Here is a 26,994-nt window from a genome sequence, read left to right as displayed (position 1 = left end):
ATTGTTGTTTGGCGGGTCCGGGCTGGGGATTCGAACCCGCCACCTTAGGTGTACGTGGCTGGCGCCTTAGCCGGTTGAGCTATAGGCGCCGAGCCGACCAATTTTTTTAATGTTGAAAAATGAACAATCATTTCAAATTTTTACATACTTAGCAATTTTATTTTGCTTCACTTAACTTTGAATTTTGCTTTACCCAAATATGCTCACCAAAATGTATTGGTCTTTCCTTCCTCCACCGCTTTGTCTACAGGCTCCAGAGAAAAAATACCATTTGGATCATCATTAGCTTCAATTATGACAGTAGCTACTCCGTGTTGAAATACTACTGTATCACCTAAAATAGAAATGGAAATGTCAAAACAACAAAAACGTTGCTAACTTACATTTGAATTTATAGTGTTAATTAAGAAATAGTATATAATTAGATTGAAATTCTCAGCAAGAATTTTCTCACTGAAGGTCACACAATAAATACAAAATACTGCTCCATTTATTCAAAAATGTTTATATACGTGTGTATCATGTATGAAAAAAGTATTAAAAGGCTGGATACTTTCTGACAGCCCTCATATATGCATATGCAGGGAGAGAGAGGCAGGCCTAAATGAGCTCAATGTGAAATGGTTCCTATTTTGTTTCTTGAGAAAATGTTTCGTTAAGGAGGAACTACTTTACTGAAAAACAAAAAGACTCTTCTTCACAATATGGATATTGTTTCAATAGCTTAATGAGAAATCAAAAACACAGTTTCGGCTCAGTGCCTGTGGCTCAAGTAGCTAAGGCGCCAGCCACATACACCAAAGGTGGCAGGTTGGAATCCAGCCCGGGCCCGCCAAACAACAATGACGGCTGCAACAAAAAAATAGCCGGGCGTTGTGGCGGGCGCCTGTAGTCCTAGCTACTTGGGAGGCTGAGGCAGGAGACTCGCTTGAGCCCAGGAGTTGGAGGTTGCTGTGAGCTGAGATGCCACAACACTCTACCCAGGGGGACACCTTGAGGCTCTGTCTCAAAAAAAAAAACACAGTTTCTTCTGAAATCAGATTTTTGAACTAGACTTTTTTATTTCGTAAAAATAGTGAACGAATATTCCACAACATAAAAATACTACTGCCCGCGTCCGCTAGAATTACTAGCTTTGACTGTTTCCCTTCAGATCTCTGCCTTCAGGCAATGATGTACGATCTGTCTGTACACAGAGCTGAGCTGAGCGGCCACCACAGTGTCGGACTTGATTCCTCTCACCCAGTTCTTCAGACACAGCGCGTCAGCACTGACACCTGCTGCCCATTAGGTTTCTCTCCATCACTTCACTGAGGTCCTGATCGCATCATCTTTACTCCAGTTGTTCCCTCCAAGAGCAACAGTCCCTCCCATCTTCACTCCCCTAACTCTCATCGCTCCTGAGAACCCAGCTAGGACAACCACTCTTCCAGGAATTCCTCCTTGAATCCCTAGGTTTAGCCAAGTGGCTCTCCACTGTGTTCCCACAGCACTTTGCACTCTGTCAATCCATCATAACAAGGGTCACATTACACGGGTACCCACAAACAGACACACACACATGCAATTTCACTGTATGCTACTTAGACAAATGATTCTTCTTCAAATTCATGCCCTAGAAAAATAGACCTTGGTGCATATAACTTATTTACTGCTAAACTGATACAAATAAAACGTCCAAAATTAGATAAGGACGACGTTTACAACTAAAATTATAAAAGCAAATTATATGCAGCAAACCAGTACATCAGAAAATAATTTAAATATATATTTATTTATGTATAAAAACATATTCTACTTCACTTGATAATTATACCATGGAAAAAGAAAAAAGACATAATTATGACAGCAAATCACTGTGTAGAAAATGCTGATGATTAATAATAATACAAAGATCATATAAAATCTAACAAAGATAAGTACAAGTAATAAAACCTAATTTTGGCACAGATATGCTATCATGTTCATTTGGAATGCAACATGTCACAGATGAGGCTAAAATTCCATTTCATTTCTCTGCAAGATGAACTGATAATATTTAACAAGGGCTCTCAGGTGGCCATGTGCTTGGATCCAATATACAGCATATACTATAAGCCGCAAACACCAGGCAGGTACCCACCACCAGCACTAGGTCATCAAAGAAGTTGCCTCTGCAGGCTGCCCTGATGGACTCCTCAGTTCCTTGATGCTCTGACAACATTAAAGTGGAAAGAAAAGGAGGAAAAAACTAAGGAAGGATGTGTAAACATCCAAATTCTAGGGATTTTCTTTTCTAAGCTTTCAAAGCTAATTAGACTGTCAGATGGCATCATTTCTAGAAAAATATTAGAGACAAATGCAGTATGAGATAACACATATACCTCAGGCCAGCAACCAGGCCCACTCTGTGGGCCCTCTGCCTCTTTTTTTCTCTCTGTGCCTTTTTCTTTCAAATCCAATGATACATATAACAGAATAACCATACCTCTACTTGAAGAGTAATTTTGCATTCTCTTTACAAGAGGTTCAGGATGCTCTAACCTACGGTTTAACCCCAGTGACATTTTGCCACCCAAAAATGTTTGAGACATAAATATTTTCACCAAAATTACACCAAATTAATAAAAGTCATCAAGAACTTGTTTGTAGAGTAAATCCTATTAAGACACTGTCATTCTGGCTCAGAGCCCATAGCTCAGTGAGGAGGGCGCCAGCCACATACACCAAAGCTGGCTGATAAAACAACAATGACAACTGCAACAACACAACAAAGCTGGGCACTGTGGCGGGCGCCTGTAGTTCCAGCTACTTGGGAAGTTGAGGCAAGAGAATTGCTTAAGCCCAAGAGTTGGAGGTTGCTGTGAGTTGTGATGCCACTGCACTCTACCGTGGGTGACATACTGAGACTCTGTCTCAAAAAGAAAAAGAAAGAAAGAATAAGAGGGAGAAAAAAACAAAAAGAGTAAGAGAATCGGGGAATAAAAAAAGAGAAGTCAATGAAGAAAGAGAAAGAGAGAAAGGAAGGGGAGGAGGAGAAAGAGGTAGGGAGAGAGAAAGACAGACACGTGCACACAAGAGGTAGGGAGAGAGAAAGACAGACACGTGCACACAAGAGGTAGGGAGAGAGAAAGACAGACACGCGCGCACACACAAATTACAAAATCTCTTTCTTTCCCTCCTCTTTTTTCTAAATCTTTCAGTCAGAGGCAGGCCCAGCAGGGTGGCTCACACCTGTAATCTCAACATTCTAGGAGGCCAAGGCAGGTGAATTTTCTGAGCTCAGGAGTTGGAGACCAGTCTGAGCAAGAGCAAGACCCTGTCCCTACTAAAAACAGAAAAACTATCTGGGATTTGTGGCATGTACCTGAGCTCCCAGCTGCTCGGGAGGCTGAAGCAAGAGGATTGCTTTGACCCAGAAGTTTTAGGTTGCCATGAGCTGTGACATAACAGCACTCTACCTACGGAACACAAGACCAGCCCGCCAGCAGTGGTAGGCAGGCCCACAGCGGCCAGCCTGGCACAAGGCTAAGCACTCAGGTTGGGTAGGAAAGGCACCCTACCCTGTCAGTCCAGGAGAAGCTAAGTCCCGGATGTTGAAGCCAGGCCAGGGGGGTGGGGGGGGTGGTGAGAGGCCATCCATGGGGTGCCGGGGCCAGCCCCGGGCAGGAGCTTAGATCCCTGTTGGAGCAGGAAGATCAACTTCATGCACACAGCCAGCAGCAGAAGCAAAGGTAACCTCTGTAAACCGGCCACTCAAGGGACTATAATAAACTGGTCAATATACAGAGGAGAAATTGGCCAAATACACAAATATATTAAAGAAAATAGGAACTGATTTCTCACTTTTAGAGAAGAGACCAACAAATATATAAAAAGGGGGAAAACTAGAATGAACCTGTGATGCCAGATTGAAAAGTGGTACTGGCATGAACTAAGGGCTTCAGCATACGTAGTTAGAGAACTACATGTGCCCACGAGTCGTGTGTGTGCTGTACACACAGGTACAGACACATGGTCCCTATCTCTGTCACTAAGAGAGGCAATGAAGAGCAAACCCCCATAACAATAAACTGTCCTAGTTCCCAGACCCTGGTTCCTTCACTGAAGGGAACCAAGGCCTCTTGGAGAAACGGTCAGTTTCAGAATTATGACAAGAAAAGTATAAAATGAGCCTGAAATGGCCCACTGTGCCAGTAAGTAAGAAAAACTCACAGAATAATAGGGACATGTCAAAAGACGAATAAGTCATCTTAAATAGGTTACCACTGGTCACAGATCTGGGAAAATCTGACCATCAAATAGATAATAATAGTAGTAAAATATAAACCACTGCATTAAATAAAGATCGTGAGGCCATAGTGATAAATATGTTGGTGAAAAAACTGAGAAGTTTTATGAGACAGAATCTTTACATAGTTACAAAGTACGTACCACAAAATATTTATTAATTACAATAGGAAAAAGGCCTGGCGAGAAGGCTGGCAGTCAGTACCGTCACCTGTGGTCTTGGTAAACATCACAGTAAGGGAGCAAATCAGAATCACGTGACAATAACACACCTCTGTGAAATTCCCGCCAAGAATGCAAGACCTGAATCCAATAATGAGGAAACATCAAACAAGTCCCCAAACCAGGGACAATCTAGCTTGTAATTTTCTGTATTTTCAAGGTCATGAACATCAAGGAACAACAGAGGAATTACTCCAGACTGAAGTGAATAAAAGGATATTACAATTAAACACAGTGCATGATTCAGAAAGAAAGATTATTTTGCTAGAAAATACATTATAAAGACAACTGAAAAATTTGAATGGGGTCAGGTATTGTTTGCTTCCTGGTTTTGTAGGTTATATTGTGGTTATGGAGGAGAATGTCCTCATTTGTGGGAAATACATACGAACGTATTCAGGGTGAAGTGCATCATGCCTTCAACCTACTCTCAAAAGATTTGGGCGGGGGGGGGGGGGCTCTTTGCACTCTCAATAAAACAAAAGGCAAGAAGCGCTATAGCCTTTCCAATTTACTAATGGTCAGCTCAAAACACTCTCAGGGACCAAACGGTGAGTTCAAAACACCTGCTCCATTTACAATATAGAGAAAGAGGAAGAGTACATCTTTACCCCTTATTCATTTTGGCGCCAGCTCCACAGAATTACCAAATAGCCAGATGTAACCAGGTACCCACAGAACTGAGCTATCCAGCCAAATCTGCCACACCCTGCTCCAAGGACAAAGTGTTACAGGATACTAAACCTTGCATGGTCAGGTAACTAAGCAAGGCCTGAGAAAGCCAAATTCCCAAGGCCTGCTACTTTCAGCTATGAGATTTCTCTCCCTTTCCTAATACGATAACAGAATTTTCTATTTGTGCCACATTGTGAAGAAAATGTTAAAAATAATGCCATGAAGTACATTAAGGTCTATGAAGGTTCAACACATATATTCGTCGTTCCTTAAGGCAGAAATGAAACAAACAATTTTGCTCTTGAACAGTCGCAGCAGACAGTGGCACTTTTCACCACCACTGGACAGCAGTGCTTAAAGTCATCTTCACAGAGCACTGAAATGACAGATCTATCTGCCATAAAAGTATCACTTATTTACCTGTTGAATTAAAGAGGATTATATAGAAGGTCTCTTCTGTTTCTGGTACACTGTCTTCATTAACAAATACAGATATGCTCTGCTCTCTACTTCCAACCTCAAACACAAGTGCTTCTCGTTCAACAGCAACAAAGTCTGCTTCTCCCGCGGTAGCTGTCCCATCCAAGGTCGCGTATTGGACAGTGCAGGTAACGTCAACAGATCCATTTCTGAGAACTGTAAAGTTAGCCGTCTCACCCTCTCGAACCCTCACCACACGAGGTTCTGCAATATCCATAAAGAAAGAAGAGGTGAGCTTTTCGGATCCCATTCACATACTTTTCAGATCACATCGTGTTTCTTCGTACACTCCACAGAAATGCCCTCTACTGCGTCTTTGCTTAAAAAATCAGTTCTGTTTCAAACTCTGACATGAGGCCCTTCCGATTATTTCAACAGTTAATTTCAACAGCTTCCCTTGCCTTAATTTCTATAGGATCCATTATCTTTAATACCTAATATGTCATTAAATTACACATCATTTGAAATCCTTTGCCTACTACTTCATATACAGTAGAACCTCTGTAAGTTGGCCACCCAAGGAACTATAACTGGTCAACATACATAGGTGATCAACATAAGGAACTTCTATTGTGTATACGTGATGCATGTCTGGTCTGTGAAAATTAGGTCCACTTAAAGAGGAGGTCAACTATGGAGGTTCTACTGTACTACGTGTCCAAGGTGGGGCCATTAAGTTCTGTGTGAACAGGACTAGATATCTTATGTTTTATTTTTGCAAGAGAAATTATGAGAAAGTTGAACATAACAATAATTCATTACTACATATAAACTGAAGGTTACTAATACAAATCAATAAAATTCAAAAGGTTTAAAAGACTCCTGCAAAGGTAAATTGACCCCTATATAAATCTTACAAAAAGGATTCAAGAGAGAATTAGAAATCTATTAAGTCTCATAAATAAAACTAAAATATGCCCAAGTGTCAAAAGACAGTTCTAAAGAATACATTAAGGTGGCAAAAATGCAGAAAGCTTAGTCAATAGTCATCAAATACTAGTTATTTTAACAACTAGCCATCCATTAGATAACAAGAACCAGGCCCTCCCTGAACTGGCTGGACTGCACATTAAAACAACCCACGTGGACTGCACATTAAAACAACCTGACAATCTGAAAGGAGGAAAGAAAGCTAACAAAACAGTACTCAATTTATTTTCTTTCTGCTTCAGAAGATCTATAAAGTTATTTATTAAACCTTAAACAGATTGAATAACAGTCATCAAACAAATCAAGAAATCACATTAAAACAAGGATCAGTCACGCTTTACTGAAAATGTATTAAGCTAAGGCTATTTTTAAAATATACTCACATACACTGTTTAAACTCACTAAAGGAAGACAGTAATACCACCTGCAAAATAAACGGGGTCATCATTTCTTCTAATCCTCAGAGTTGCTGTTGTTTTATTTCCCACTTTGGCTCCACCGGTGACATTAAGTAGAATAATGGTAAATTCTTCCATTTCCTCTGGAATCTTTTGAAAAATGTTAACCATTTGAGTAGGGTAATTTATAATATAATGACATTACACGCTTCTAAATTATTGTTTCTTTTTGTTAAAAAGTCCTATTAATAATACTAATACTCATTTCCATTTCTGAGGCAGAACCTCTCTCAAGTATTAGGGTAAAATTCAGTCCCCTCAAAAATTATTTTAATGTGCCTTTATCCAAAGAGCCACCACATTTTGACTAACTATAAAATTTAATGAAATTATATATATTTTGCCTGAGATAAGCTAAAAATAGATATACCATGTAGCTCATATTATTTCTGTAAGAAAATGGGAAATGTTTATTAAAAAATGGAAAAGGAAAATAACTTTTTGACAAATTTAGAATAGAACTCATAATACAGAGTAGTAACTAAAGCTCAGCTAGCTCTCAAAGGCCTCTTATAAATCTACAGCTCTACCTGAGTGGGTCATAAAGACCTCATTCTGTGTCCTAACAAGATGAGATTCCCCTTATCTCTGAGCCTAAGTAAATCCCCAGGTAGACATGGTTTCTCTTTCACAACATCCACATTAACTGATGCTCTCCTGCCCCTACAATCAAAAGATGTTGGAATTTTGTCTTTGAGAAGATGAGTGGAAAGAGGACAGGCCTATTCTAAGTGCAGCTCCCCTCAAAAAGGTTCACTCCCCATTGCTACTAATCTTTCTCTTTACTATCAATAAGAAGCAGCACCACGATGCATCCACGACCCTCTGATCAGGTGTCATGATTCTAAAAGTGCACCACTGAAAGAACACCTCACAGAAGGGTCCACCTTCAGAGGGCCCACATACCAGCCCAGGGCTTCTCCTCTCCCACAGCTGAGAACTGCTGACATCCCATAAGCAGAGTCACTCACCACTGTCAGCTCTAGTCAGCAAGACTCCAAGGGAACCCAACACTGATACTGTTCTCTCAGCTTAAAGTCAGACATTGTCACACTTGAGTTCTTTATCACATCCTTCCATCACAAAATATATTACCCATGTTTAATTATTTAATAAACAATTATCCATCAACTACAAGTAAAGCAAAGTGTTACATATGCAATATTTACCTCATCTGGAAGGGAGTAAATGGTGATATTTTTTAAAAATTCCTGGTCTCCAAAGAAAATAGTTCCTTGCACAGGAGACACATCTTGTGTAAAGTTTGGACTAACCACCCATGACACGCTGACATTACCAAAGTTGCCACGATTTCTTCTCACACCATAAACAGCTGTGAAATACAAATGTATATAATATATACAAATTAATGTATACTAAACAATTTTAAAATAACGAGTGAACAAATTGCTCAAAAAACAATTATTTGCTTAGCACTGCCTCCAAGGTACATATAAAAATATATTAGCCTATTCCTCCCTCTGTAGGTATATAATGGACTCAATCTCTTCTATCACAGTTTGGGATTTTCAAAGTCATTCAGCACAGGAAATGGACTGATGATTAATTAGAGGACTTTATCACACAGTCTGTAAGGATGGCTGCAAAATGCAGGGAGAGGAGTGATTTTCCCTCCCCAGGGCTACTAATCTTTCTTTTTACTATCAATAAGAAGCAGCACCACGTTGCTGCACACTCGGGAGTGATTTTGTAAAAGTAAAATGCTCCCTATCTCCTGCCACTGCAGCAGCTCCCTAGCAGTAATTGTGAGTTTCAAAATTTTCCCTCTTTGACTTGACTCATTCTTAAATGTCTCAGTTGCACTGCATATGGTGAATTGAAATCAGAATAGGAAGTCACCAATATTATCACAATACTATGTAAAGAAACAAAAATAGTGATAATAAATATCACTGTGAAAAAGGCAAATTTCTGTACTACATGTAATTTCTAAGGCATAATGGGCAACTGAAAATAAGTAAAGAAATAAACTGAAAACACAGCAAAAATATTTCTTCTTCAATAAGCAGAAATACAATATAAGAAGCAGGATAAGTTACCACTACAGATATCATCTCCTTTGCTTTCATTTATCATCACAATTAAATCGTCAGAAACAAATTCTACAATCCCATGAGGATCATCGTTTTTTAGAATTGTTATGTTGACAACCGTAGCCCTTCCCAACTTGCTTTCCCGTTCGCCGTGGCTGCTGAGGACCACCCAGTAGTGTTCATCCAACTAAAATGAATGAGTAAAATTAGGGAAAATGTGAAGTTGACATTTTCACAGCAAATAAAATCTATAAATATTTGAGAACATTAATATATTCTATCTTTCAGAAACATAAGACTCCCTGAAAAGACAAAGAGCTGATATTATTTCTAAAAACATATTTTAACATTCTCCTAACAATTAAGAGATACCAGAGATATATATTTATATATCCTGTATCCAAAGAGAAACAATAAATAATGACACTACTCTAAAATGATAAGAAGACTGGATGTTATCACTGCACAGATGATCCAGTCATTTAAATTTGCAAGAGTAAACAAAATTAAATTAATGTAAAAGCAACATGTGTACTGATGAATAAACAGAACAGAACTGTACCTGGGCTCTATTAATGCAAACCTTCAATTTATTTCCTTTAAAAAAAAGTGATTTTTTTTATTAAATCATCGCTGTGTACATTAATGCAATCATGGGGTACAATGTGCTGGTTTTACATACAATTTGAAATGCTTTCATCAAACTGGTCAACGTAGCCTTCATGGCATTTTCTTAGTTATTGTGTTAAGACATTTATATTCTACACCTGATAAATTTCACATGTACCCTTGTAAGATGCATAATTTTTTTAGCAAAACTTCTTCAGTTCAAAACCATATCATTAAAAGTTTAGCCAATGCAGATTACATAAAATTAAGCTTAACATAAATAAAGCTAAAAGGGGACAAAAATTGATCATACACTGAAATTTCAGATTTTTTTTTTTTTTTGAGACAGAGTCCCACTACGTTGCCCTGGGTAGAGTGCCGTGGTGTCACAGCTCACAGCAACCTCCAACTCTTGGATTTAAGCGATTCTCTTGCTTCAGCCTCCCAAGTAGCTGGGACTACAGGCAGCCACCACAATGCCCAGCTATTTTCTTATTATTGTTGTCATTGTTGTTTGGCAGGCTCAGGCTGGGTTCAAACCCGCCAGCTCCTGTATATGTGGCTGGCGCCCTCACTGCTGAGCTCCAGGCACCGAGCCATGAAATCTCAGATTGTTTGGTACTGCCTTATGTAGGACAAAAACACACCACTCTAATTTACATGAGTCTTACTTTATTTTTTAAACTTGTTTTTTTCCTAATTTTCCAAACCTAAGTACTTACCAATCTTTTCTTGTCCACTTCTTTTCTATGTCTCCATGCCAATGTTCAAAATATTTATATCCATTATATCAGATATTATCAACCTCCTAACACACATTCGTGCACACATGGGCTCAAACAGGCATGTACACACACTCACACATGCACACACATGCAGCGGGAAAAAAATCCCATACCTCTGGTATTCCATCCAGTCTTGCCAGCAAGGTGATGACTATCTCCCTTTCTCCAGGTTTAAATTCAAGCACCCCTGTGTTTCCATAGAATTCATTGCTATCTCTGGGCTCCACTCGGTAGTGTAGGAACTGCTTAACAAGAGCCCCCCTAGATCGGGTGATATGGAGCTCTACAGATTCTCCTTCCTTTAGGAAAAAAAAAAAAATTCCCAGAAGTTCAAATCTTTCAAGATCATTCTTCCAAAGTTGAGCACGGAATGAACTGAGCTTCCTTCAACTCACATTTATAATGTAGGGTCCTCTGGAAGCAGGAGAAAATTCAAACACTCCCCCAGGATCATCATTTTCCAAAATGATTAGGTCACGGCTAGTATATCCAGATTTTAGCACCTGATTTTCCACATTAACCCTAGAGAAGTCAGAAGGAAAAAGGCACCCATTACTTGTAGTCTTACTTTAGAATTTTGCAGGCATCCAAGGCAGTATTTACAACTCTTTCAAATAATGAAAAGGAAAGTTGTTAGGAGTTAGGCCTTAATATGAATTTAGATGTATTCAAATAATGGAAGGTAAAAACAGTTTTACTCAAAACAGATAAGGAAAACTTCTACTTATAAATTTATTGTATCTTTTTATTTAACTGAAACCAAAAACTCTATACACCAAGAATATAGTAACCAATGGCTGTAAATATATTTTATTTATATAAATTATCAAAATGTACAGATTTGATTCCAGTGTTAGAAAAAGTTAACTTGTAACATGCAATTAGTAAATATCTTAAAATAATATGCAAAAATTCATTTAATACATATACATTTGAATTTCCTTTAAGAAAACTTATTACATAAAATGATACTAACTGAATAAGGACACATAGAAGTTGGAGTGCTACAAGGACTAAAACTACTTGATTAAAAAATAAACACAATTATGATTAGATTTCAGAGATACTTTGTGGCTTACAGTACTTTCCATTCACTTTAATTTTAACTCATGTAACTTTTTTCTTTTAGTATAAAAGAAAATGTAGAACATATAAGAAAAAAAGAAATACAATGAATCAGAGATGCATAAAATGTTACTACGATTCCTGTATATCTCACAAAAGAACATATTAAAACAATTTTTTTATTTGTGGTTTTAATAGTCAGTGCATAATTAGAATGATCAAAAGGACTTGGGCTGCAAGGCTCCGAGGGTTTAAAAGCCAGCAGACTCTTAAGAACTCTGAATCCTGCAAGCTGCTCTAAACCTTTCCAAATGTCACTTCCTATCAAACCAAAAATTACTCACAGTCAGAGCTCAGTATCACAATGAAACCATTATTAAAATGTAGAAACATGTAGGAAAGACAGTTCATTTCCTGTTTAACAGAGAATTTAAATTAACATCCTTCCCCAGATTTTGGAACTCTGACAATAAATACCTAGCAAGCTAGTAGCTACAGAAAACAGAACCCCAATAATAGAAGAGTTATTTATTATATTCTTAATACAGTCATATGATTTTCATAGCAAATTTGCCTATCACTTATATCAGTATCTTAATTAATTAAAACTTCCTATGTCCACATAAGCTAGGAGACAAGAAAACAGGATTATAATATGAAATACAATTTTTATTCTGAGCATTAAATAAATGAATTTATGTTTAAACTTTCTTAAAATATGCTACCCTTAGCTAAAATGCAAATTCTGAAAAATTCTATATACAACACTGAGATAAGCAGGAAATTGCTTAGATGCACTCAGAAAACCATTAGAAGAGTTAAGATTACTGATTGATAACTCTCTGCTAAACATGCTGCAAGATTCATAAATAAATGCTGGGTAAGAATGTCATAAGCACAGCACAATAACTGTTCTCTAGGTTATGTGTAAACTGTAAGGAAAGTTAAAAATTTCAAGTTCTTCAAAACATGATCATAATAATTCTCAAACTTTTTAACAAATATTTTAAATGCATTCATAAACTAAAACTCTACTTTTAGGAACCAAAAATAAACAAATAATTTTACATAAACTTCCCTTATCGCTAGAAAATGAAACTACACACGAAGCATGCAGAGCCAGGTGACAAGTGCAATTTCTCAAGACCCATTATCATGCAGAATGGTAGTCTTGTCCAGACACAATCACTCGCAAAGCAAAATGTTGAATCACTAAAAACAAGGCATTATTCTGTATACTTACCCGAAATACACGACAAACCTTTCAGTTTCTACCCTGTCAACACAGAAAGAAGTGTGGGAGAGGGAAAAAGAGGCAGAGCCCCATCTGCCAAAATCTCACTAATACTACTAGAAACTCAGAATGGCGGGGGGAAAATGAAGCTAAAGAAAGGCTGTCCTTTTTTCCCCCCAAGAACTGGTAATGTTCACTTTATGGGAACTCTGCACACCAGGCTCTTTGCTATTAACAAATGCTAGCAAGAGGTTCCACGGTTCCCACTTATGGAAGATGACCCCATGGCCAGCCAGCATGTCAAGACCCATTCAATACATTCCTTTCCAGGCCTGCTCCAAGGCGCCTGTGTCTGCCAAGCTCTGTACACGCTCACAGACCGCAGCAGCTGAGCAAATTTCATTCAGCCCTACTTATAATTACTTCATAGCTTTAATTAGGTTTAAAAAAAAAAATAAAGACTTCCATCCTCAGATCTAAAGCCAGTTGTTCTTTGAGTTCAAAAAAACAAAGCTCTAAAAAAAGAAAAAGAAAAAGCAAAGCTCTATAAGCAGAGAAATCTATACCTTTCATCGTTTGCACAGGAATATACCCAAGAAGCCCTATCACTATATCTTTAAATTATGCTAAATATCACTTAAACATAACTTTATATAAGAAAACCTAGACACTTTCTCAAATCCCTAAAGTAGTTCATTTTCAGTCTTGAAAAGCACATGTCAAAATGTACAATCCACGAGCTACATTTTTGAAGTCAAAACTATACCACATATAAATATGGGTTTATATGCCACACATATCAGAATTTTTCTGAAGTGAACTGGCATGATGAAATTGTTTCTGATTTGAAGAAAATTAAACAATGGAATATTCTTAACTAGCACAGTATTTGAAAGCACCATAAATTGTTTAGTACCAGGACAACTTTTCTCTATATTTAGCTGAAATATAGAGAATTTGAATTGACATTAAAAGAAAGTTATAAACTCTGCCGCAATAAAGTGTTAAGTCTTTGTGTTGCACTACTGTGTTACACTCACTGCAATCACAATCACTACCATTCATTCATTCTTCCACTTCAGTTTTGTCAAAAATTTTCAAAATTGAGAGAGAGATGTTGATAAAATATACTATTTCAAATTACAGATTTCATTTTTATGTTTACTCAACTGAACATGTCTTTAAACATGTAAATGTCATTTGATCATTATTGTTCATGCACAACTGACATAATACAAGCATGAGCTAGTTACTAATCAAATCAAAACATTTTAATATACATTTGAACTAATTTCTTCAATTTGAAAAGAACCAATAATTTCTAAGATTATCTACCTTATGATTTTGTATTTTTTTATGGACTGTCTTTTACTCATAGGAAAGAAATAAAATAAAAACAAAATAATTAAAAATTAAAATTAACCTTTAATGTTTATATATATAAGATTAAAAATTCCCATTTTGAAAGAACATAGTCACTATGAATTTGCAGAAATAGAATCAAAATCATTCTTTCAACACTTATTTGAGAGCAGACTCTCAGCATAACTAACAAAGTTTCTATGGATTCCTGCAGGTTAGATTTATAGTCACTATTCATTTTTCTTTAGTTATTTTCAAGATTGTCTACTGATTTAATAGGTCCACATACCTAATTTAAAGGGAAAAAAGGACATGAGTGAAAAAAATAATTTCTAATTTACAATTCATTACATTTTACTGACTTTTTTCATCATATAAAATATCTTTCCTTAGGACTGAATCTAAAAATCTAAAATATATATTAGAACCGTAAGTCTTCTAGACTGTGTGTGTGTATACGTATGTGTTATTTGGTTTTTGCTTTGCTTGAGATCCTGGTTGTTGTTTTGTTTCACTTTCTATATAATAAAAGAAATAAACATAATGTGGCTCTGAAAGCAAACAAAAGGAACCACAGACTCTCAGTAGATCTTTCCTCTACAGTGTATATTTTTATTTCATGTAAAAATAAAAACTCATCAAGTTTTTAAAATGTGTTTACACAAATACCTACAAAGAAAAACCTACATGGGGTGGGTAGTGGATAATAAGTGATATAGAGAGATCAATGGGTTATATAAAATAATTCAGTCCTGAATAATATAACACAAAATGTCTCTTGAATGTACCTATGAAATCACTACTTCTAAATTGTACAAAGCCTTCAAGTCGCAGTAACCTTCTCTCAAAGGTACCAACCTCCATATAAAGAGAACTATAGTATATAAGGTTGGTTTTGATTTTTAAAAATTATTAATATCAAGTAAACACAGTATATTTATTTTTAGAAAGGATTTCTGAATTACTAAAGAAAAACTCTGAGAGATTGTGATATTTTCTTAATATAAATTATTATAACTATAAATGTATATTTTCTGAATATAAATTTATTTTTAGAAAGGATTTCTGAATTACTGAAGAAAAACTCTTTGAAGATTATGATATTTTCTTAATATAAATTATCCATGCTAAATAAATTGTTATTAACTGAAAAGTTACCTCTTCAATGTGTGTAATTTTTGATTCTCTAGGAAATAAGTATTTTTTTAATAATTAAATTCCAAGTAAAAAAGAAAATTTCATTATATGACAATTAATGCTTTTTACTCACTTAAAAATAATTCTAATCCTCTGCTCCACTGAAAGTAAAGCCAGCAGAGCTGTTTTCTTAATTCAACATTTTAGATTTGTCACTGCCTACGTTCTCTTTAGTATAGCAACATATAGGCTAGGCTTCAGATTTATTTGATACTTCCCATAAATTCTCTTTGAAATGCTTCTTCACAATGAACAGCAAAGTAAAGTGTCACTGAAGATGTATTTTATATTTACAGTCTAACCAGAAGCCATTAACAAACAACAAAAAAGTCTGAAGGCCTGCATAACACTATTTACCTGATTTATTTTTGTTTTGTATGGACAAAAGAATTAAAACAAAAATGAAAACTATTTAAGAAAACTCAAACATAATTATTATTAAACATTACCTAATTGGGTTATTACCTGTCTAGAGAAAGTGTTACAGTTTCATTCATTTCCGGTACATCATCAGCTTTGACAGTAATGTTGATTGTGGTGTCACTTTGCCCAGACAAAAACAAAACAGAGCCATTAAAGGGACCTATATCATCCAGGGTCACTGCTGCTGAATTAAAGCCAGAGGGCTTCAAACTCCAATAGACAGTAGCCTGGCCATCAGTTCCATCACGATGTAAGGGAATGTAAACCTTACAAAAAGAAAAAATATATCAATTATTCTAAAATATATGTCCACAAATTATATAAATATTGCTATTAATGGGTACCTACATCAATATGTGAATATAAAGAAATGAATTATTAAGTTACATTAAAAACACAATTGAACAACATTCTCTTTAAGCATGAAAATAATTTTAGATATAACTATTTTTTATTAGTCTTTACTAATCAAATTTATAAAATTACAAGAAATTCATAAAATTATTCTTACCTAAAAATGTATCTAACCTGAAATTTGTCTTAATAAAGCCAAAGAATTACAAAAAAACATAGACTAATCTCTCTAAATATATTTCCATGGGGCAGCACCTATGGCTCAGTGAGTAGGGCGCTGCCCCCATATACCAAGGGTGGCGGGTTCAAACCCAGCCCTGGCCAAACTGCAACCAAAAATAGCCAGGTGTTGTGGCGGGCACCTGTAGTCCCAGCTACTTGGGAGGCTGAGGCAGGAGAATCGCCTAAGCTCAGGAGTTGGAGGTTGCTGTGAGCTGTGACTCCACAGCACTCTACCAAGGGCAATAAAGTGAGACTCTGTCTCTAAAAAACAAAACAAAAAAAAAAAAAAAAAAAAAACCCTTCCCCCCATTTAAAAAAAAAAGAAAGAAGAATACATTTCCAACAGTAGTTATCTGAAAACAGAATTAATTTAATATCCCAATGTAAATTGAAATATAAAGAATCTTATGTAAAATGCATCATAAGTGATAAGGGAGCAAAATTTTTAAAAAATGTTTCTAACTAATACAATAAATACAGTAGAAATAAAATCACATACTCATGTGATGACCCTGGATTACCTTGGGCAAGTTACTTAACCCCTCTGATTTCCATTTTTCTCATGTGAAATAAAGCTAATGATTTTCTATTTTGCAAATGTGTAGAGAGGATTAGAGATTATTTATGTAAAGCATCTAGAACAGTGCTTCTCCATAGTATAAGCTAAATAAATTGAAGCTATTATTATATAATAATTCTGAAACAAATAGCATTTGTTAGTTTTGCTCAAGTGCAGCACTCCTAAAATGCGATCCTGATGAAGCTTTTCAAACAAAGAATGTAAAGGAATATAGGCTATGCTTTTCCTTTACGCTCCTAAAATAGGGATATCCTCTTTTTTCTTTGTCCTTTAGCATCTTGAAAAAAACAAAGGTATTTTCACTATTTACCATGTTGCTACTTTAGCTAGCAAAGGTCAGAACCCAAGACCAGGGAGCAAAATAAGACTCTTAAGGAAGACAGAAAAAGTAACAGAGCGCTGGACTCTAAATCACTCTGAGGGAGTGGGTAAACCTGGGCTGTACATGGCTCAAAGAGAACAAAAGGAAACTCCTACTTTTTCCCTGTTTCCCAAGAAAGATAGAATGCAGGTCCAAAACCCAAACCTGTTCTTAAAAATAGAATTTCCTCAAGGGAAAAATATGAAATGGTAAATGTATAGCTTCATAAGATAAACAAATATAAGCAATGCATTCTTTAAGAATGAGCTAAATGCTTGTTAGTTTTTAAAAGGAAACAGTATATTAAGGAAAATACAAACAATCAAAGCCATATTGAAAAATAAAGCTCCTCTCTCTGTTTATAGAAGCTAAAATACAAACAAAGGGAATTACAGTCATTGTATTTTGATACAAGGGTTTGATAACAAAAACCATTTTCCTCATTCCTGATCTGAACTCCAAGACAATTTAAATCAAAGCTAAGCATGAAGGACTTGGAGAGGGTCTCAGGGACAAACCCTGAGGAATGGTAAGGCTGAAGGACAGGGCCATCCCTACATAGACAGAGGCTTGGGAAAATTTAAGCAGGATATTTCTGGGCAGGAGTCTGGGGAGCAAAAGGGGCTCTGTGTATATGAATATGCTTTTATGTGTGTGCATGTGTGCAAAAATTTACATATACAATATATATGCAATTTTTAAATGTCCAAGATTTTGCATTCCATAACTTTAGCACCACCACCTCCATCATCAACCATAAGACAGCCCCTTCAGTCCTACTCAAGCACATGCTGTGCTGAGATGAATCAAGCCAAAGACATTTGAGGGACCATGACTTAGCCATTTAAAAAAAAAAGTTTACATTTGGCTTTCACGGTGTCAAATGTCACAGCAGCATCTGAAGGCAACCAAGCAAAACATCCTAGTTTTACTGAGAACAATTAATTCTAATTATTCTAGAATTAATGCTATGCTATCCACCATAGCAAAAGGTGATGGGATTAAAATACACACTCATCAGTTACTTTAGTTATTCATGTCAAATTAAACATGAAAATGATGACACCTTTTAAGACCTGTTAACTCTACATGCTAATCTTATTTTTTAAAAATAGTGCCTGCGCCCTACATCATACTCATTATGCCCCATCAATCTACTCACCATTTCAGCAGCAGAATCTTCTGGTTCATGCAAAATGATCGGAAGATTGCTAAGAAAGCCAATTTCCCCGTTGGCAATGGCTGGAGTAACCAGTAATGAAATATTTCGAATTTCCCCAAATCTAGGACTTATGGGTGGTATTGGGGGAATTATGTTCACCAACTTCACAGATTCCAACTATAATAAACAAATAAAAAAATAGGAAGTGATAGAATAGAAAAGTAATTTAAAGCCTTAACAGCATGGAGCAACAATAAACAAGCATAATGGTTGCCAATAACTCGGCCACTTCATTCTCCTTTCCCCTCATTCGCCATCCCGTTTCAATACCCAACACTGGCTTTTGAGTTCCTCTATTCCTGAATTATTATTATTCCCCAGGGGTCTTCCTAAACACTTTATCTTATCATTTTATGCCCTCTCCTTAATAATCTCTAGGTCTCACCTCCAAATTCCAAATCATTAAACTAGTTTTGCCCTTGAACATCGCATAAACATCACACAGACAACTTACAGAGAGTGTCCAGACCAGAAGCCACTGTCCTTGCTCCATGTCTTCTCCTGACTCCCATCACCAGCATCACTCCCAGCTCTTCCTCCTTTTCACCTACATCCAACTACCTTGACCTCAAAGCCAAACATTAGAAAGCTGTCCACATCTCCTTCCCCTCCTCCGCTGGCCCACACTTCCAGTCACCCACCCACTTACCTTCTCTTCCAGACATTTATAACCTAATGCGTCTTTATGTTTAAAGAAATGCAATGCATGCATCACATGTAGTGTCCCTTAACTAACGAATATGACTGTCAGAGTAACTTTTCATGATATTCTTGCCACTGACAATGCCCCTCCTTCATAATCTCGTAAGTCTCAATGTTCTCACTTTTTAAAACCAGCTAAAGTTCCCTCCTATCCCATGAAGATTTTTTTGGATGCTCCAGTACTCTTTATTTTACCCCTAGGTGAATTTCTACGGCTATCCTCATTAACCTTAGGACTATTATAACTTTCACATAATCTTAGTTATCATCATTTTTGTGTTGAAGTCTTTTACCTCACAACAGGCCTATGGAGCCCGTGTGGGTCTGTGTCCATCTCAGCATTTTTCCAGGACATGACACATTTGAAACTGCAGTGGCTGTACAAGGAAAATTTGTTAATTCACCTCTCCAGCACAAGCTGAGCTCTAATGGGAATTCTGATATATCACAAGCTTTCAACATCTTAAATGGTCTAACTTTTCAAAATGTAACTTATCAATCCACATAACAGTCATTTGGACACTGTAGGAGTGGATAATCATTACAGTACTGCAAAAGCCATACTGATGTTAGGTTAAAATGTAATTTTGAACTTAATGAAACACGTATTCACCCCCTTCAGATCCTTCTGTAAGGTTTTGAGATGACCCCACTAAAGAACCACCAGGAGACCTGTAATTTAAGTTGATTTTCCATAAATGGACAAGTTTCATACTTTGTGATGAAAATGTTATGTTTTAAAGGGCAAAATTAAATGCTTTTTAAAAATGTTATACATGTTGCTTTCAAAATCATATATAGGAGAAAGACATTTAAAAATTCCATTTATGGGCTCGGTGTCTGTAGCTCAGAGGCTAGGGGGCCAGCCACATACGCCAGAGCTGGTGGGTTCAAATCTAGCCCAAGCCTACCAAACAAAGACAACTCAACCAAAAAATAGCTGAGTGTTGTGGTGGGCACCTGTAGTCCCAGCTACTTGGGAGTCTGAGGCAAGAGAATTGCTTAAAACCCAAGAATTTGAGGTTGCTGTGAGCTGTGACTTATAGCACTCTACTGAGGGCAACATAGTGAAACTTTGTCTCAAAAAAAAAAAATTCCATTTATGGCAAACACTCAATGGAGTGAAAGAAAAAAGAAACTAGACTGACCAGTTTTGTCAAGTACTGGTACACAGACTAAGCCAAGTACAATAAAACATGCAACTCTTTAGTATACTGTGTTTACTTTACAAAATAAATAAAATGTAAAGATAAAACAGTTAAAACCACCTAAGTATAATTGTCATTCTTTCTAGAGAGAGAAGGAACATACATACATGTATGTGTATTTATCTTACAAAAGAGTACAAAAATAAATAAATAAAATACATATATTTAAATGAAATATAAATACAAGAGTGTGAACTGTTATAAGGCAAATATGCTTCTAAAATACACTGGCTATATGTGAGTAAGCACATGTTTGTGAATGAACTTGTGCTCATACATTCACTAAGAACAAACTGATAATGTTGTGTAAAATATCAAGGAACAAATAAATTTTTATTACTCAGAACTCTTTAAAAGGCAAGAAAAAACTAAGTCATATTTCACTTACGTTTATCAACACCGTTACAGAATTAATTCTAGATAGTGTATTTTTTAAAAACATAAAGAAGATATAGAAGGTTATGAGAAGAAGGGGTCAAAAAGGAAATCCAGTTTTACATGGCCTGTTTCCTAGTCTCCAGACCTTTTCTGCCTGGGTTCCCTAAGCATCGACTAAATCAACCTGCTCCAACTATTCATTAAGAATCATTCTTTATATACCTAGGAATGCTATTCACTCATTTAAAAAAAGATGATGCTCTAGTATCTTTTGTAACAAACTGGATGGAATTGGAGACCATTCTCCTAAGTATAGCAAGAATGAAAAAACAAGTGTTAGGCCACAGGGCAGTAAGGAGGCCCTAAAACAATGAAAACATTCTACCCGCATATCAGACTCTTGCACCTGGAGGCAACACCCTACTCCCTCCCTACTCCCTCATACCTGCGCTAAAAATAACCGTCGCAAAAAGTCCCCAGAGCAAAACTGCCCAGCAACCCTGCAAGTTATGAATTCCCCAATCACCAACCGCCTCATACCCTAACGCCCCCTCACGCCCCCTGCATGTAGTTTTTCGCTTTAAAAGCAGCTTGTAACAGCCTCTCGGGGTTCCTTCCCCCTTGTGGCTGAGGAACCCTGACGCGCCAGCAATAAACCTGCCTCTTGCTTTTTGCATCGATTTGTGATAGTGAGTGGTCTTTGGGTAGGCGACCCCCGGGGTGGGCACAACACAAGCACCAGACATACTCAATACTAAGTTGGAACCAGTGGATCAAGACTTCTGCGTTCGTATGAATGCAAACCTCAATGAAATTCAAATAGGTGGGGGGGCGGGGAAGGGGTGGGCAAATCACAGCTAACAGGTGCGTTACAGGGAACATCCCACACTTTCTGGATGAGGGCACATTTGTAGCTTTGACTTAAAATATAGAAAAGCAAAACATGTAACCAAAACATGTGTAACCAAACCACCATAATATTCTGAAATTAAAAAAAAAAAAAAGAATTCTTTGCTTTCAGACAGTTGCAACTGAGACAGCACATTAGAAACCCCACATTTGCCAAAAGTTGCATCTTGGACTGAAGTATTCAGCTGAGAGGGTTAGTGAGGAACGAGGAGCTCATGTCTCAGATTCCCTTTTCTTTAGTTTCGTTCCACTTTCCACGCAGAGGCCGATGCTTCCTGTTTTGGAGTTGTTCATCATATGAAGTATACAACCCTCCTGCTCCAACCAGTCTTCCATGGACTACAGCAATTTTGAATCTCAAAGAATTATGTCAGTGACTAATAACTCCTTTTCCCTCTTAGCAAGTATCAAATTAACCATCTACATTGTAGGACCTTTGTTTTGTTGTTGTTGTTGTTGTTGTTTGGGGGTTTTTTTAATTAGAGAGATACATAAAGAATGGAGTCTGGAATTAGTGTGGAACCTTCTAACCCAGAATTACCAAAAATCAGATATTACATTCTTCTTCTAGTTTTTTCTTAGTTTTCAAGTGTCACCAAAAATAAATTCTATCATGTTCATATAGAACATGAAACATACAGAAAGTCTGGAATATGCATGTTGGAGGAAACAAAGCACCAGGCTTGTAGAAGCAGTCACTGGCTCTTGAGGGAGGTGCTGGGAGAGGGATGATCTCCCTGCTGGCATGGAGACATTTTGTGCCCGGAGACAAGCCCTCAAGCAACTTGGTGCATTAATGAGATAAAATCTGTCACTCGTTAGCAAGCAGGTGTTGGACCCTGAACATTTGTGGTTCAACAGGGTGGGCATCAAGCCGTGGGGAAAGAGCACATGGCAATCATGAAGTACATAGCTCCTGAATGTGGGCCCCCACAACTGTTACATAATGCTTCAATAAAAGGCCAAGGCAGAGGTTACTGGGGGCTTGCCTGCACCTATGGGAAGTCCACCTTTTGCAAGCATCTGTACTTCTATCCATGTCCCACCTGTTTTATTCACATGGTGACAGGGTGCCACAGCAGCACCGACAGCATGTATTCATATAGGAAGTCTCTGCAGCTACTATGATAGAAATATTGGACCTATCCAAAAGTTAAAACCTTAATAGAGAGATTACTGATATTACCATAGATACAGGGTCTTTTATCTGCAGTAAAAATTGGTTTTGAGGCATTATAAGAAAAGAAATTAGAAAACTAAAATGAAAACAGAAAAGATCTCTGTAGGTCCAAAACAACACGTCTGCACCATCAACTCTCAAACTCAAATTGCATCCCTGCACCCACTCCAGAAACGCCAGGATGGTCAGGCCTCCGTGAAACCAAAGGCAAAACTGTGTAAAACCTTTGCCTCATTCTACTTGTTTTAATAATCTGCATCTCAAGGAGGGGCAAGATGGCCTACTGGAGCCAGCTTTTGACAGAAGCTCCCATCAAGAGGGAAGGATAATGACCAGAAAGTACCCAATAAAGCTGAAGACTGGGAGCCGAGCAGAGACAGAAGAGTGATAACTGCACGTCACCTCTGCTGAGGCAAGCTGCTACTCCAAGAAAGCAAACTTCAGGTATGAAATTCATCCCAAAGGAAAAGTATCCATCCCTCTCCGAAGAGAGTTTTTCTTTTTTTTCTTTTTGGCTCACTGTAGGTTTTCTACAGGCGAGCAGTGAACTGGGGACCTCTTATCTCACCCCACAGGAGAGAACTGCAGGAAGTGGGGGCTACTTCTCTAGAGGGACCCTGCTGTGACTCTGAGCACTCTCTTGCCAGGCATGAAAGTTGAACTAACATTTTCCCTGACATTTTGAACTTCCAGTCCACCCTTCCCCACCTCTCCTGACAGTCCAGAAGCCTAATCCCTGCAGAGACCGGAATGTCTGCAGTTCATTGCCAGGTCCGGCAAGGGCCATGGTAGAAACGCTGCAATGTAACAGTTAGCCCAGCAATAGTGCAGACAAATCGGGAGAGTCCATCGGGCTAGGCTGTGCAAAAGTAGAAATCAGCGGTGGGAGGAGGCTTACAAGTCACACACCCTGCCCTGGCAGTAGAGAGAACCTCATTCCCTGCCCTGCCAGAGCCACTCACTGCTCACCCCGAGCCTGCCCAGCCAGAGCGGCTCATCGTGCACTCCACCCTGTCACACTCCACCCTGTCAGAACCGTGCGCCCCGCCCTGTTGCTGGAGCCATGTGCCTTGCCCTTCCAAAGCCGCTGCTACAGCTGCCTCTCTGGCTATGGAAACTGCCTGGAAGCTGTGCAGGAACACCTCCCACAATAATTCAGCAACAGTAGAGGATTACACAGGGGTCTAATCTTGGAAAGACACCTCCTCAACTCTGAGGACTGCCAGAGGAAGCCAGACCTCGCCGTATAGGGATACGAGTGCTGCAGGGTGGCTGGGGCAAAGGCGCAGTGGCTGAGGGAGAAAATCATTTGCTGACTTGTTATCCTCAGGTTCAGACTGAGTTCAGGTGGAACACTCCCCAGTTGCCATTGAGTACCCAAGGCAGGCAGGGCCCAGCTCCCCCAGCTGGCTAGTGGAGACCTGGCCAAGGAGATATTAACATCTCTTTGACTCTGGCAGGCACAAAGCCCTGGCACATCTGCTTATTGAAGGGAGCAAGACCACAGCACCATGGGGTTACCAGTGACTGGGCGTGAAAGAGGTGCAAGGTGGGGAAAGAGATACCAACTCCCTGGTCCAACTCTGCTACTGGGTGGGCCTTTCTAACTCCACAGAGTAATGGAACGAGCCACATTTGAGCAGCCAGTAGACCTCTGCTATCTAGTTGCTGGAGACCTTTTGAACTCTCCCACTTGAGAGTTGGTATTGCATGGGTCAATTGGTTTGTAATTTCTAACCTGGACCAATCACCCAGTAACCCTCTCGGGCGGTACCCTGGTTATGTAGCAACAGGAAGGGTTGATTTTCCTCTTCCAGTTGTTGCCTGTAGGGGGTGGAATGCATTAGTTACTTGTACTTCTCCAGAGCTGAGACTTCAACCCAGAATCACTGATCCACTAGGATTGGACAAGGACCAGCTGAATACAAGACAGAGCCACCTTACCCCACCACATCAAACAGGTCTCCACAGCCTCAAACTGTAATACTGGACAAGTCCTTTGCAAAGCTGTAGGGGAAAAAGCTACAGTGACCAGTACCAGATCCTTGGCAAAGGGCTGGTTAACCACAACTCCAGGAGCCCCCAATCCAATTTCACCTTACCTGCCCATCTAGCCAAACAGTGAAAAATAATCATGGGGCAGAATCAGCAGAAAAACTCTGGCAACATGAATAATCAGAGTAGATCAACTCCCCAAGAAATGACAAAACAGACACACCAGATGATCCCATTCATAAACAAATGGCTGAGATGTCAGAAATTAAGTTCACAATTTGGATGGCAAATAAGATCAACAGAATGGAGGTAAAGATGGAATTCAAATTTCAAGGAGCAATTCAAAAGATGTCTCAAGAATTCAATGAATTCAAAGACAAAATCAGCAAAGATTTTGACACATTGAGGCAAGAACTTGCAGCCCTCAAAGATCTGAGAAATATGGTACAATCCCTCAGTAACAGAATGGAGCAAGTAGAAGAAAGGATCTCTGACATTGAAGACAAAGCTTTTGAATGCTCCCAAATGCTCAAAGAGGAAGAGAAGTGGAGAGCAAAAATGGACCATTCCCTGAGAGAATTGTGGGATCACTCCAAAAGAGCAAACGTTTGCCTTATAGGAATCCCTGAAGGAGAAGAGGTTGCTTTGAAAGGCCCAAATACTCTACTCCAAGAGATAATACAGGAAAACTTCCCAAACATGGCAAGAGATTCTGAAATCCAGATAGCAGACGGTTTCAGAATGCTAGCACAACTCAATCCAAATAAAACATCTCCTAGACACATTATTAATAACTTCGCCAAGGTTAATATGAAGGCGAAAATTCTGCAGCAGCCAGACGTAAGAAAACCATAACCTACAAGGGAAGAATATTAGAATGACTGCAGATCTCTGTGCTGAATCCTTCAAGCTAAAAGAGGATGGTCATCAACCTTTAACCTCCTAAAACAAAATAACTTTCAACCCAGAATCCTGTATACAGCTAAACAGAGTTTCATTTATGATGGAGAAATTAAATACTTTAATGATATTCACATGTTGAAGAAATTTACCATAACTAAACCAGCTCTCCAGGATATTCTCAGAACCATTCTCCACAATGACTAGCACAATGCTCTACCACCAAAGTAAACCCACTCAGAAACTTTTTTGTGTGTGTGTATGTGGCTAGGGCTGGGTTTGAACCCGCCACCTCTGGCATATGGGGCTAGCACCCTGCCCTTCTGAGCCACAGGCACTGCCCCTCACTCAGAAACTTTTGAGCAAACTCCAACTTCCACAGTGGTGAAAGGATTAAAAATGTCCAAAATGTCCACTAGATGGGCAGCGCCTATGGCTGAAAGGAGCAGGGCGCTGGCCCCATATGGCTGAGGTGACAGGTTCAAACCCAGCCTTAGCCAAAAACTTCAAAAAAAAAAAAAAAAGTCCACTGGACTTTTGAAAAACTAGATACTCAAAATACTACCAGGCTTATCAATACTCTCAATTAATGTGAATGGTTTAAATTATTCTCTAAAGAGGCACAGGTTAGCTGACTAAATATAAAAACTCAGGCCAGATATCTGCTGCATACAAGAATCTCATCTTACCTTAAAAGATAAATATAGACTCAGTGTAAAGGGATGGTCATCTATATTTCAGGCAAATGGAAATCAGAAAAAAGGAGGTGTTGCAATTTTATTTGCAGATACAATAGGCTTTAAAATGACAAAAGTAGGGAAAGATAAAGATGGTCACTTCATATTTGTTAAGGGCAACACACAACATGATGAGATTTCAATTATTAACATTTATGCACCCAACCAGAATACGCCCCAATTTATAAGAGACTCTAACAGACATGAGGCAACTTGATTTCCTCCAGCACCATAATAGTCGGAGATTTTAACATCCCTTTGGCAGTGTTGGATAGATCCTCCAATAAGAAACTAAGAAAAATTTTAGACTTAAACTTAACCATTCAGGCTCAGCGCCTATAGCTCAACTGGCTAAGGCGCCAGCCACGTACACCTAAGGTGGTGGGTTCGAATCCCCAGCCTGGACCCGCCAAACAACAATGACGGCTGCAACCAAAAAATAGCCGGGCGTTGTGGCGGGCGCCTGTGGTCCCAGCTACTTGG

General features: G+C 38.3%; 1 protein-coding gene across 1 annotated transcript in view; it reads right to left on the bottom strand.

The window, feature by feature from the left end:
- The window catches only part of ADGRV1 (adhesion G protein-coupled receptor V1), a 552,089-nt gene that overhangs the window by 482,623 nt on the left and 42,472 nt on the right, over nucleotides 1-26,994 (bottom strand). The window contains exons 10-18 of the mRNA XM_012802802.2: nucleotides 18,443-18,619; nucleotides 15,806-16,029; nucleotides 10,878-11,004; nucleotides 10,596-10,781; nucleotides 9,095-9,275; nucleotides 8,204-8,367; nucleotides 7,001-7,124; nucleotides 5,587-5,850; nucleotides 208-334 (exon numbers count right to left, since the gene is read on the bottom strand). Of these exons, the coding sequence (XP_012658256.2) occupies nucleotides 208-334; nucleotides 5,587-5,850; nucleotides 7,001-7,124; nucleotides 8,204-8,367; nucleotides 9,095-9,275; nucleotides 10,596-10,781; nucleotides 10,878-11,004; nucleotides 15,806-16,029; nucleotides 18,443-18,619 (1,574 nt within the window). The remainder of the gene's footprint in view (nucleotides 1-207; nucleotides 335-5,586; nucleotides 5,851-7,000; nucleotides 7,125-8,203; nucleotides 8,368-9,094; nucleotides 9,276-10,595; nucleotides 10,782-10,877; nucleotides 11,005-15,805; nucleotides 16,030-18,442; nucleotides 18,620-26,994) is intronic.

The sequence above is a fragment of the Otolemur garnettii genome, unplaced genomic scaffold, assembly GCF_000181295.1.
Source record: "Otolemur garnettii isolate 467f Iridium unplaced genomic scaffold, OtoGar3 scaffold00017, whole genome shotgun sequence".
Lineage (NCBI taxonomy): Eukaryota > Metazoa > Chordata > Mammalia > Primates > Galagidae > Otolemur > Otolemur garnettii.
This window is presented reverse-complemented; position numbering and strand designations above follow the sequence as displayed.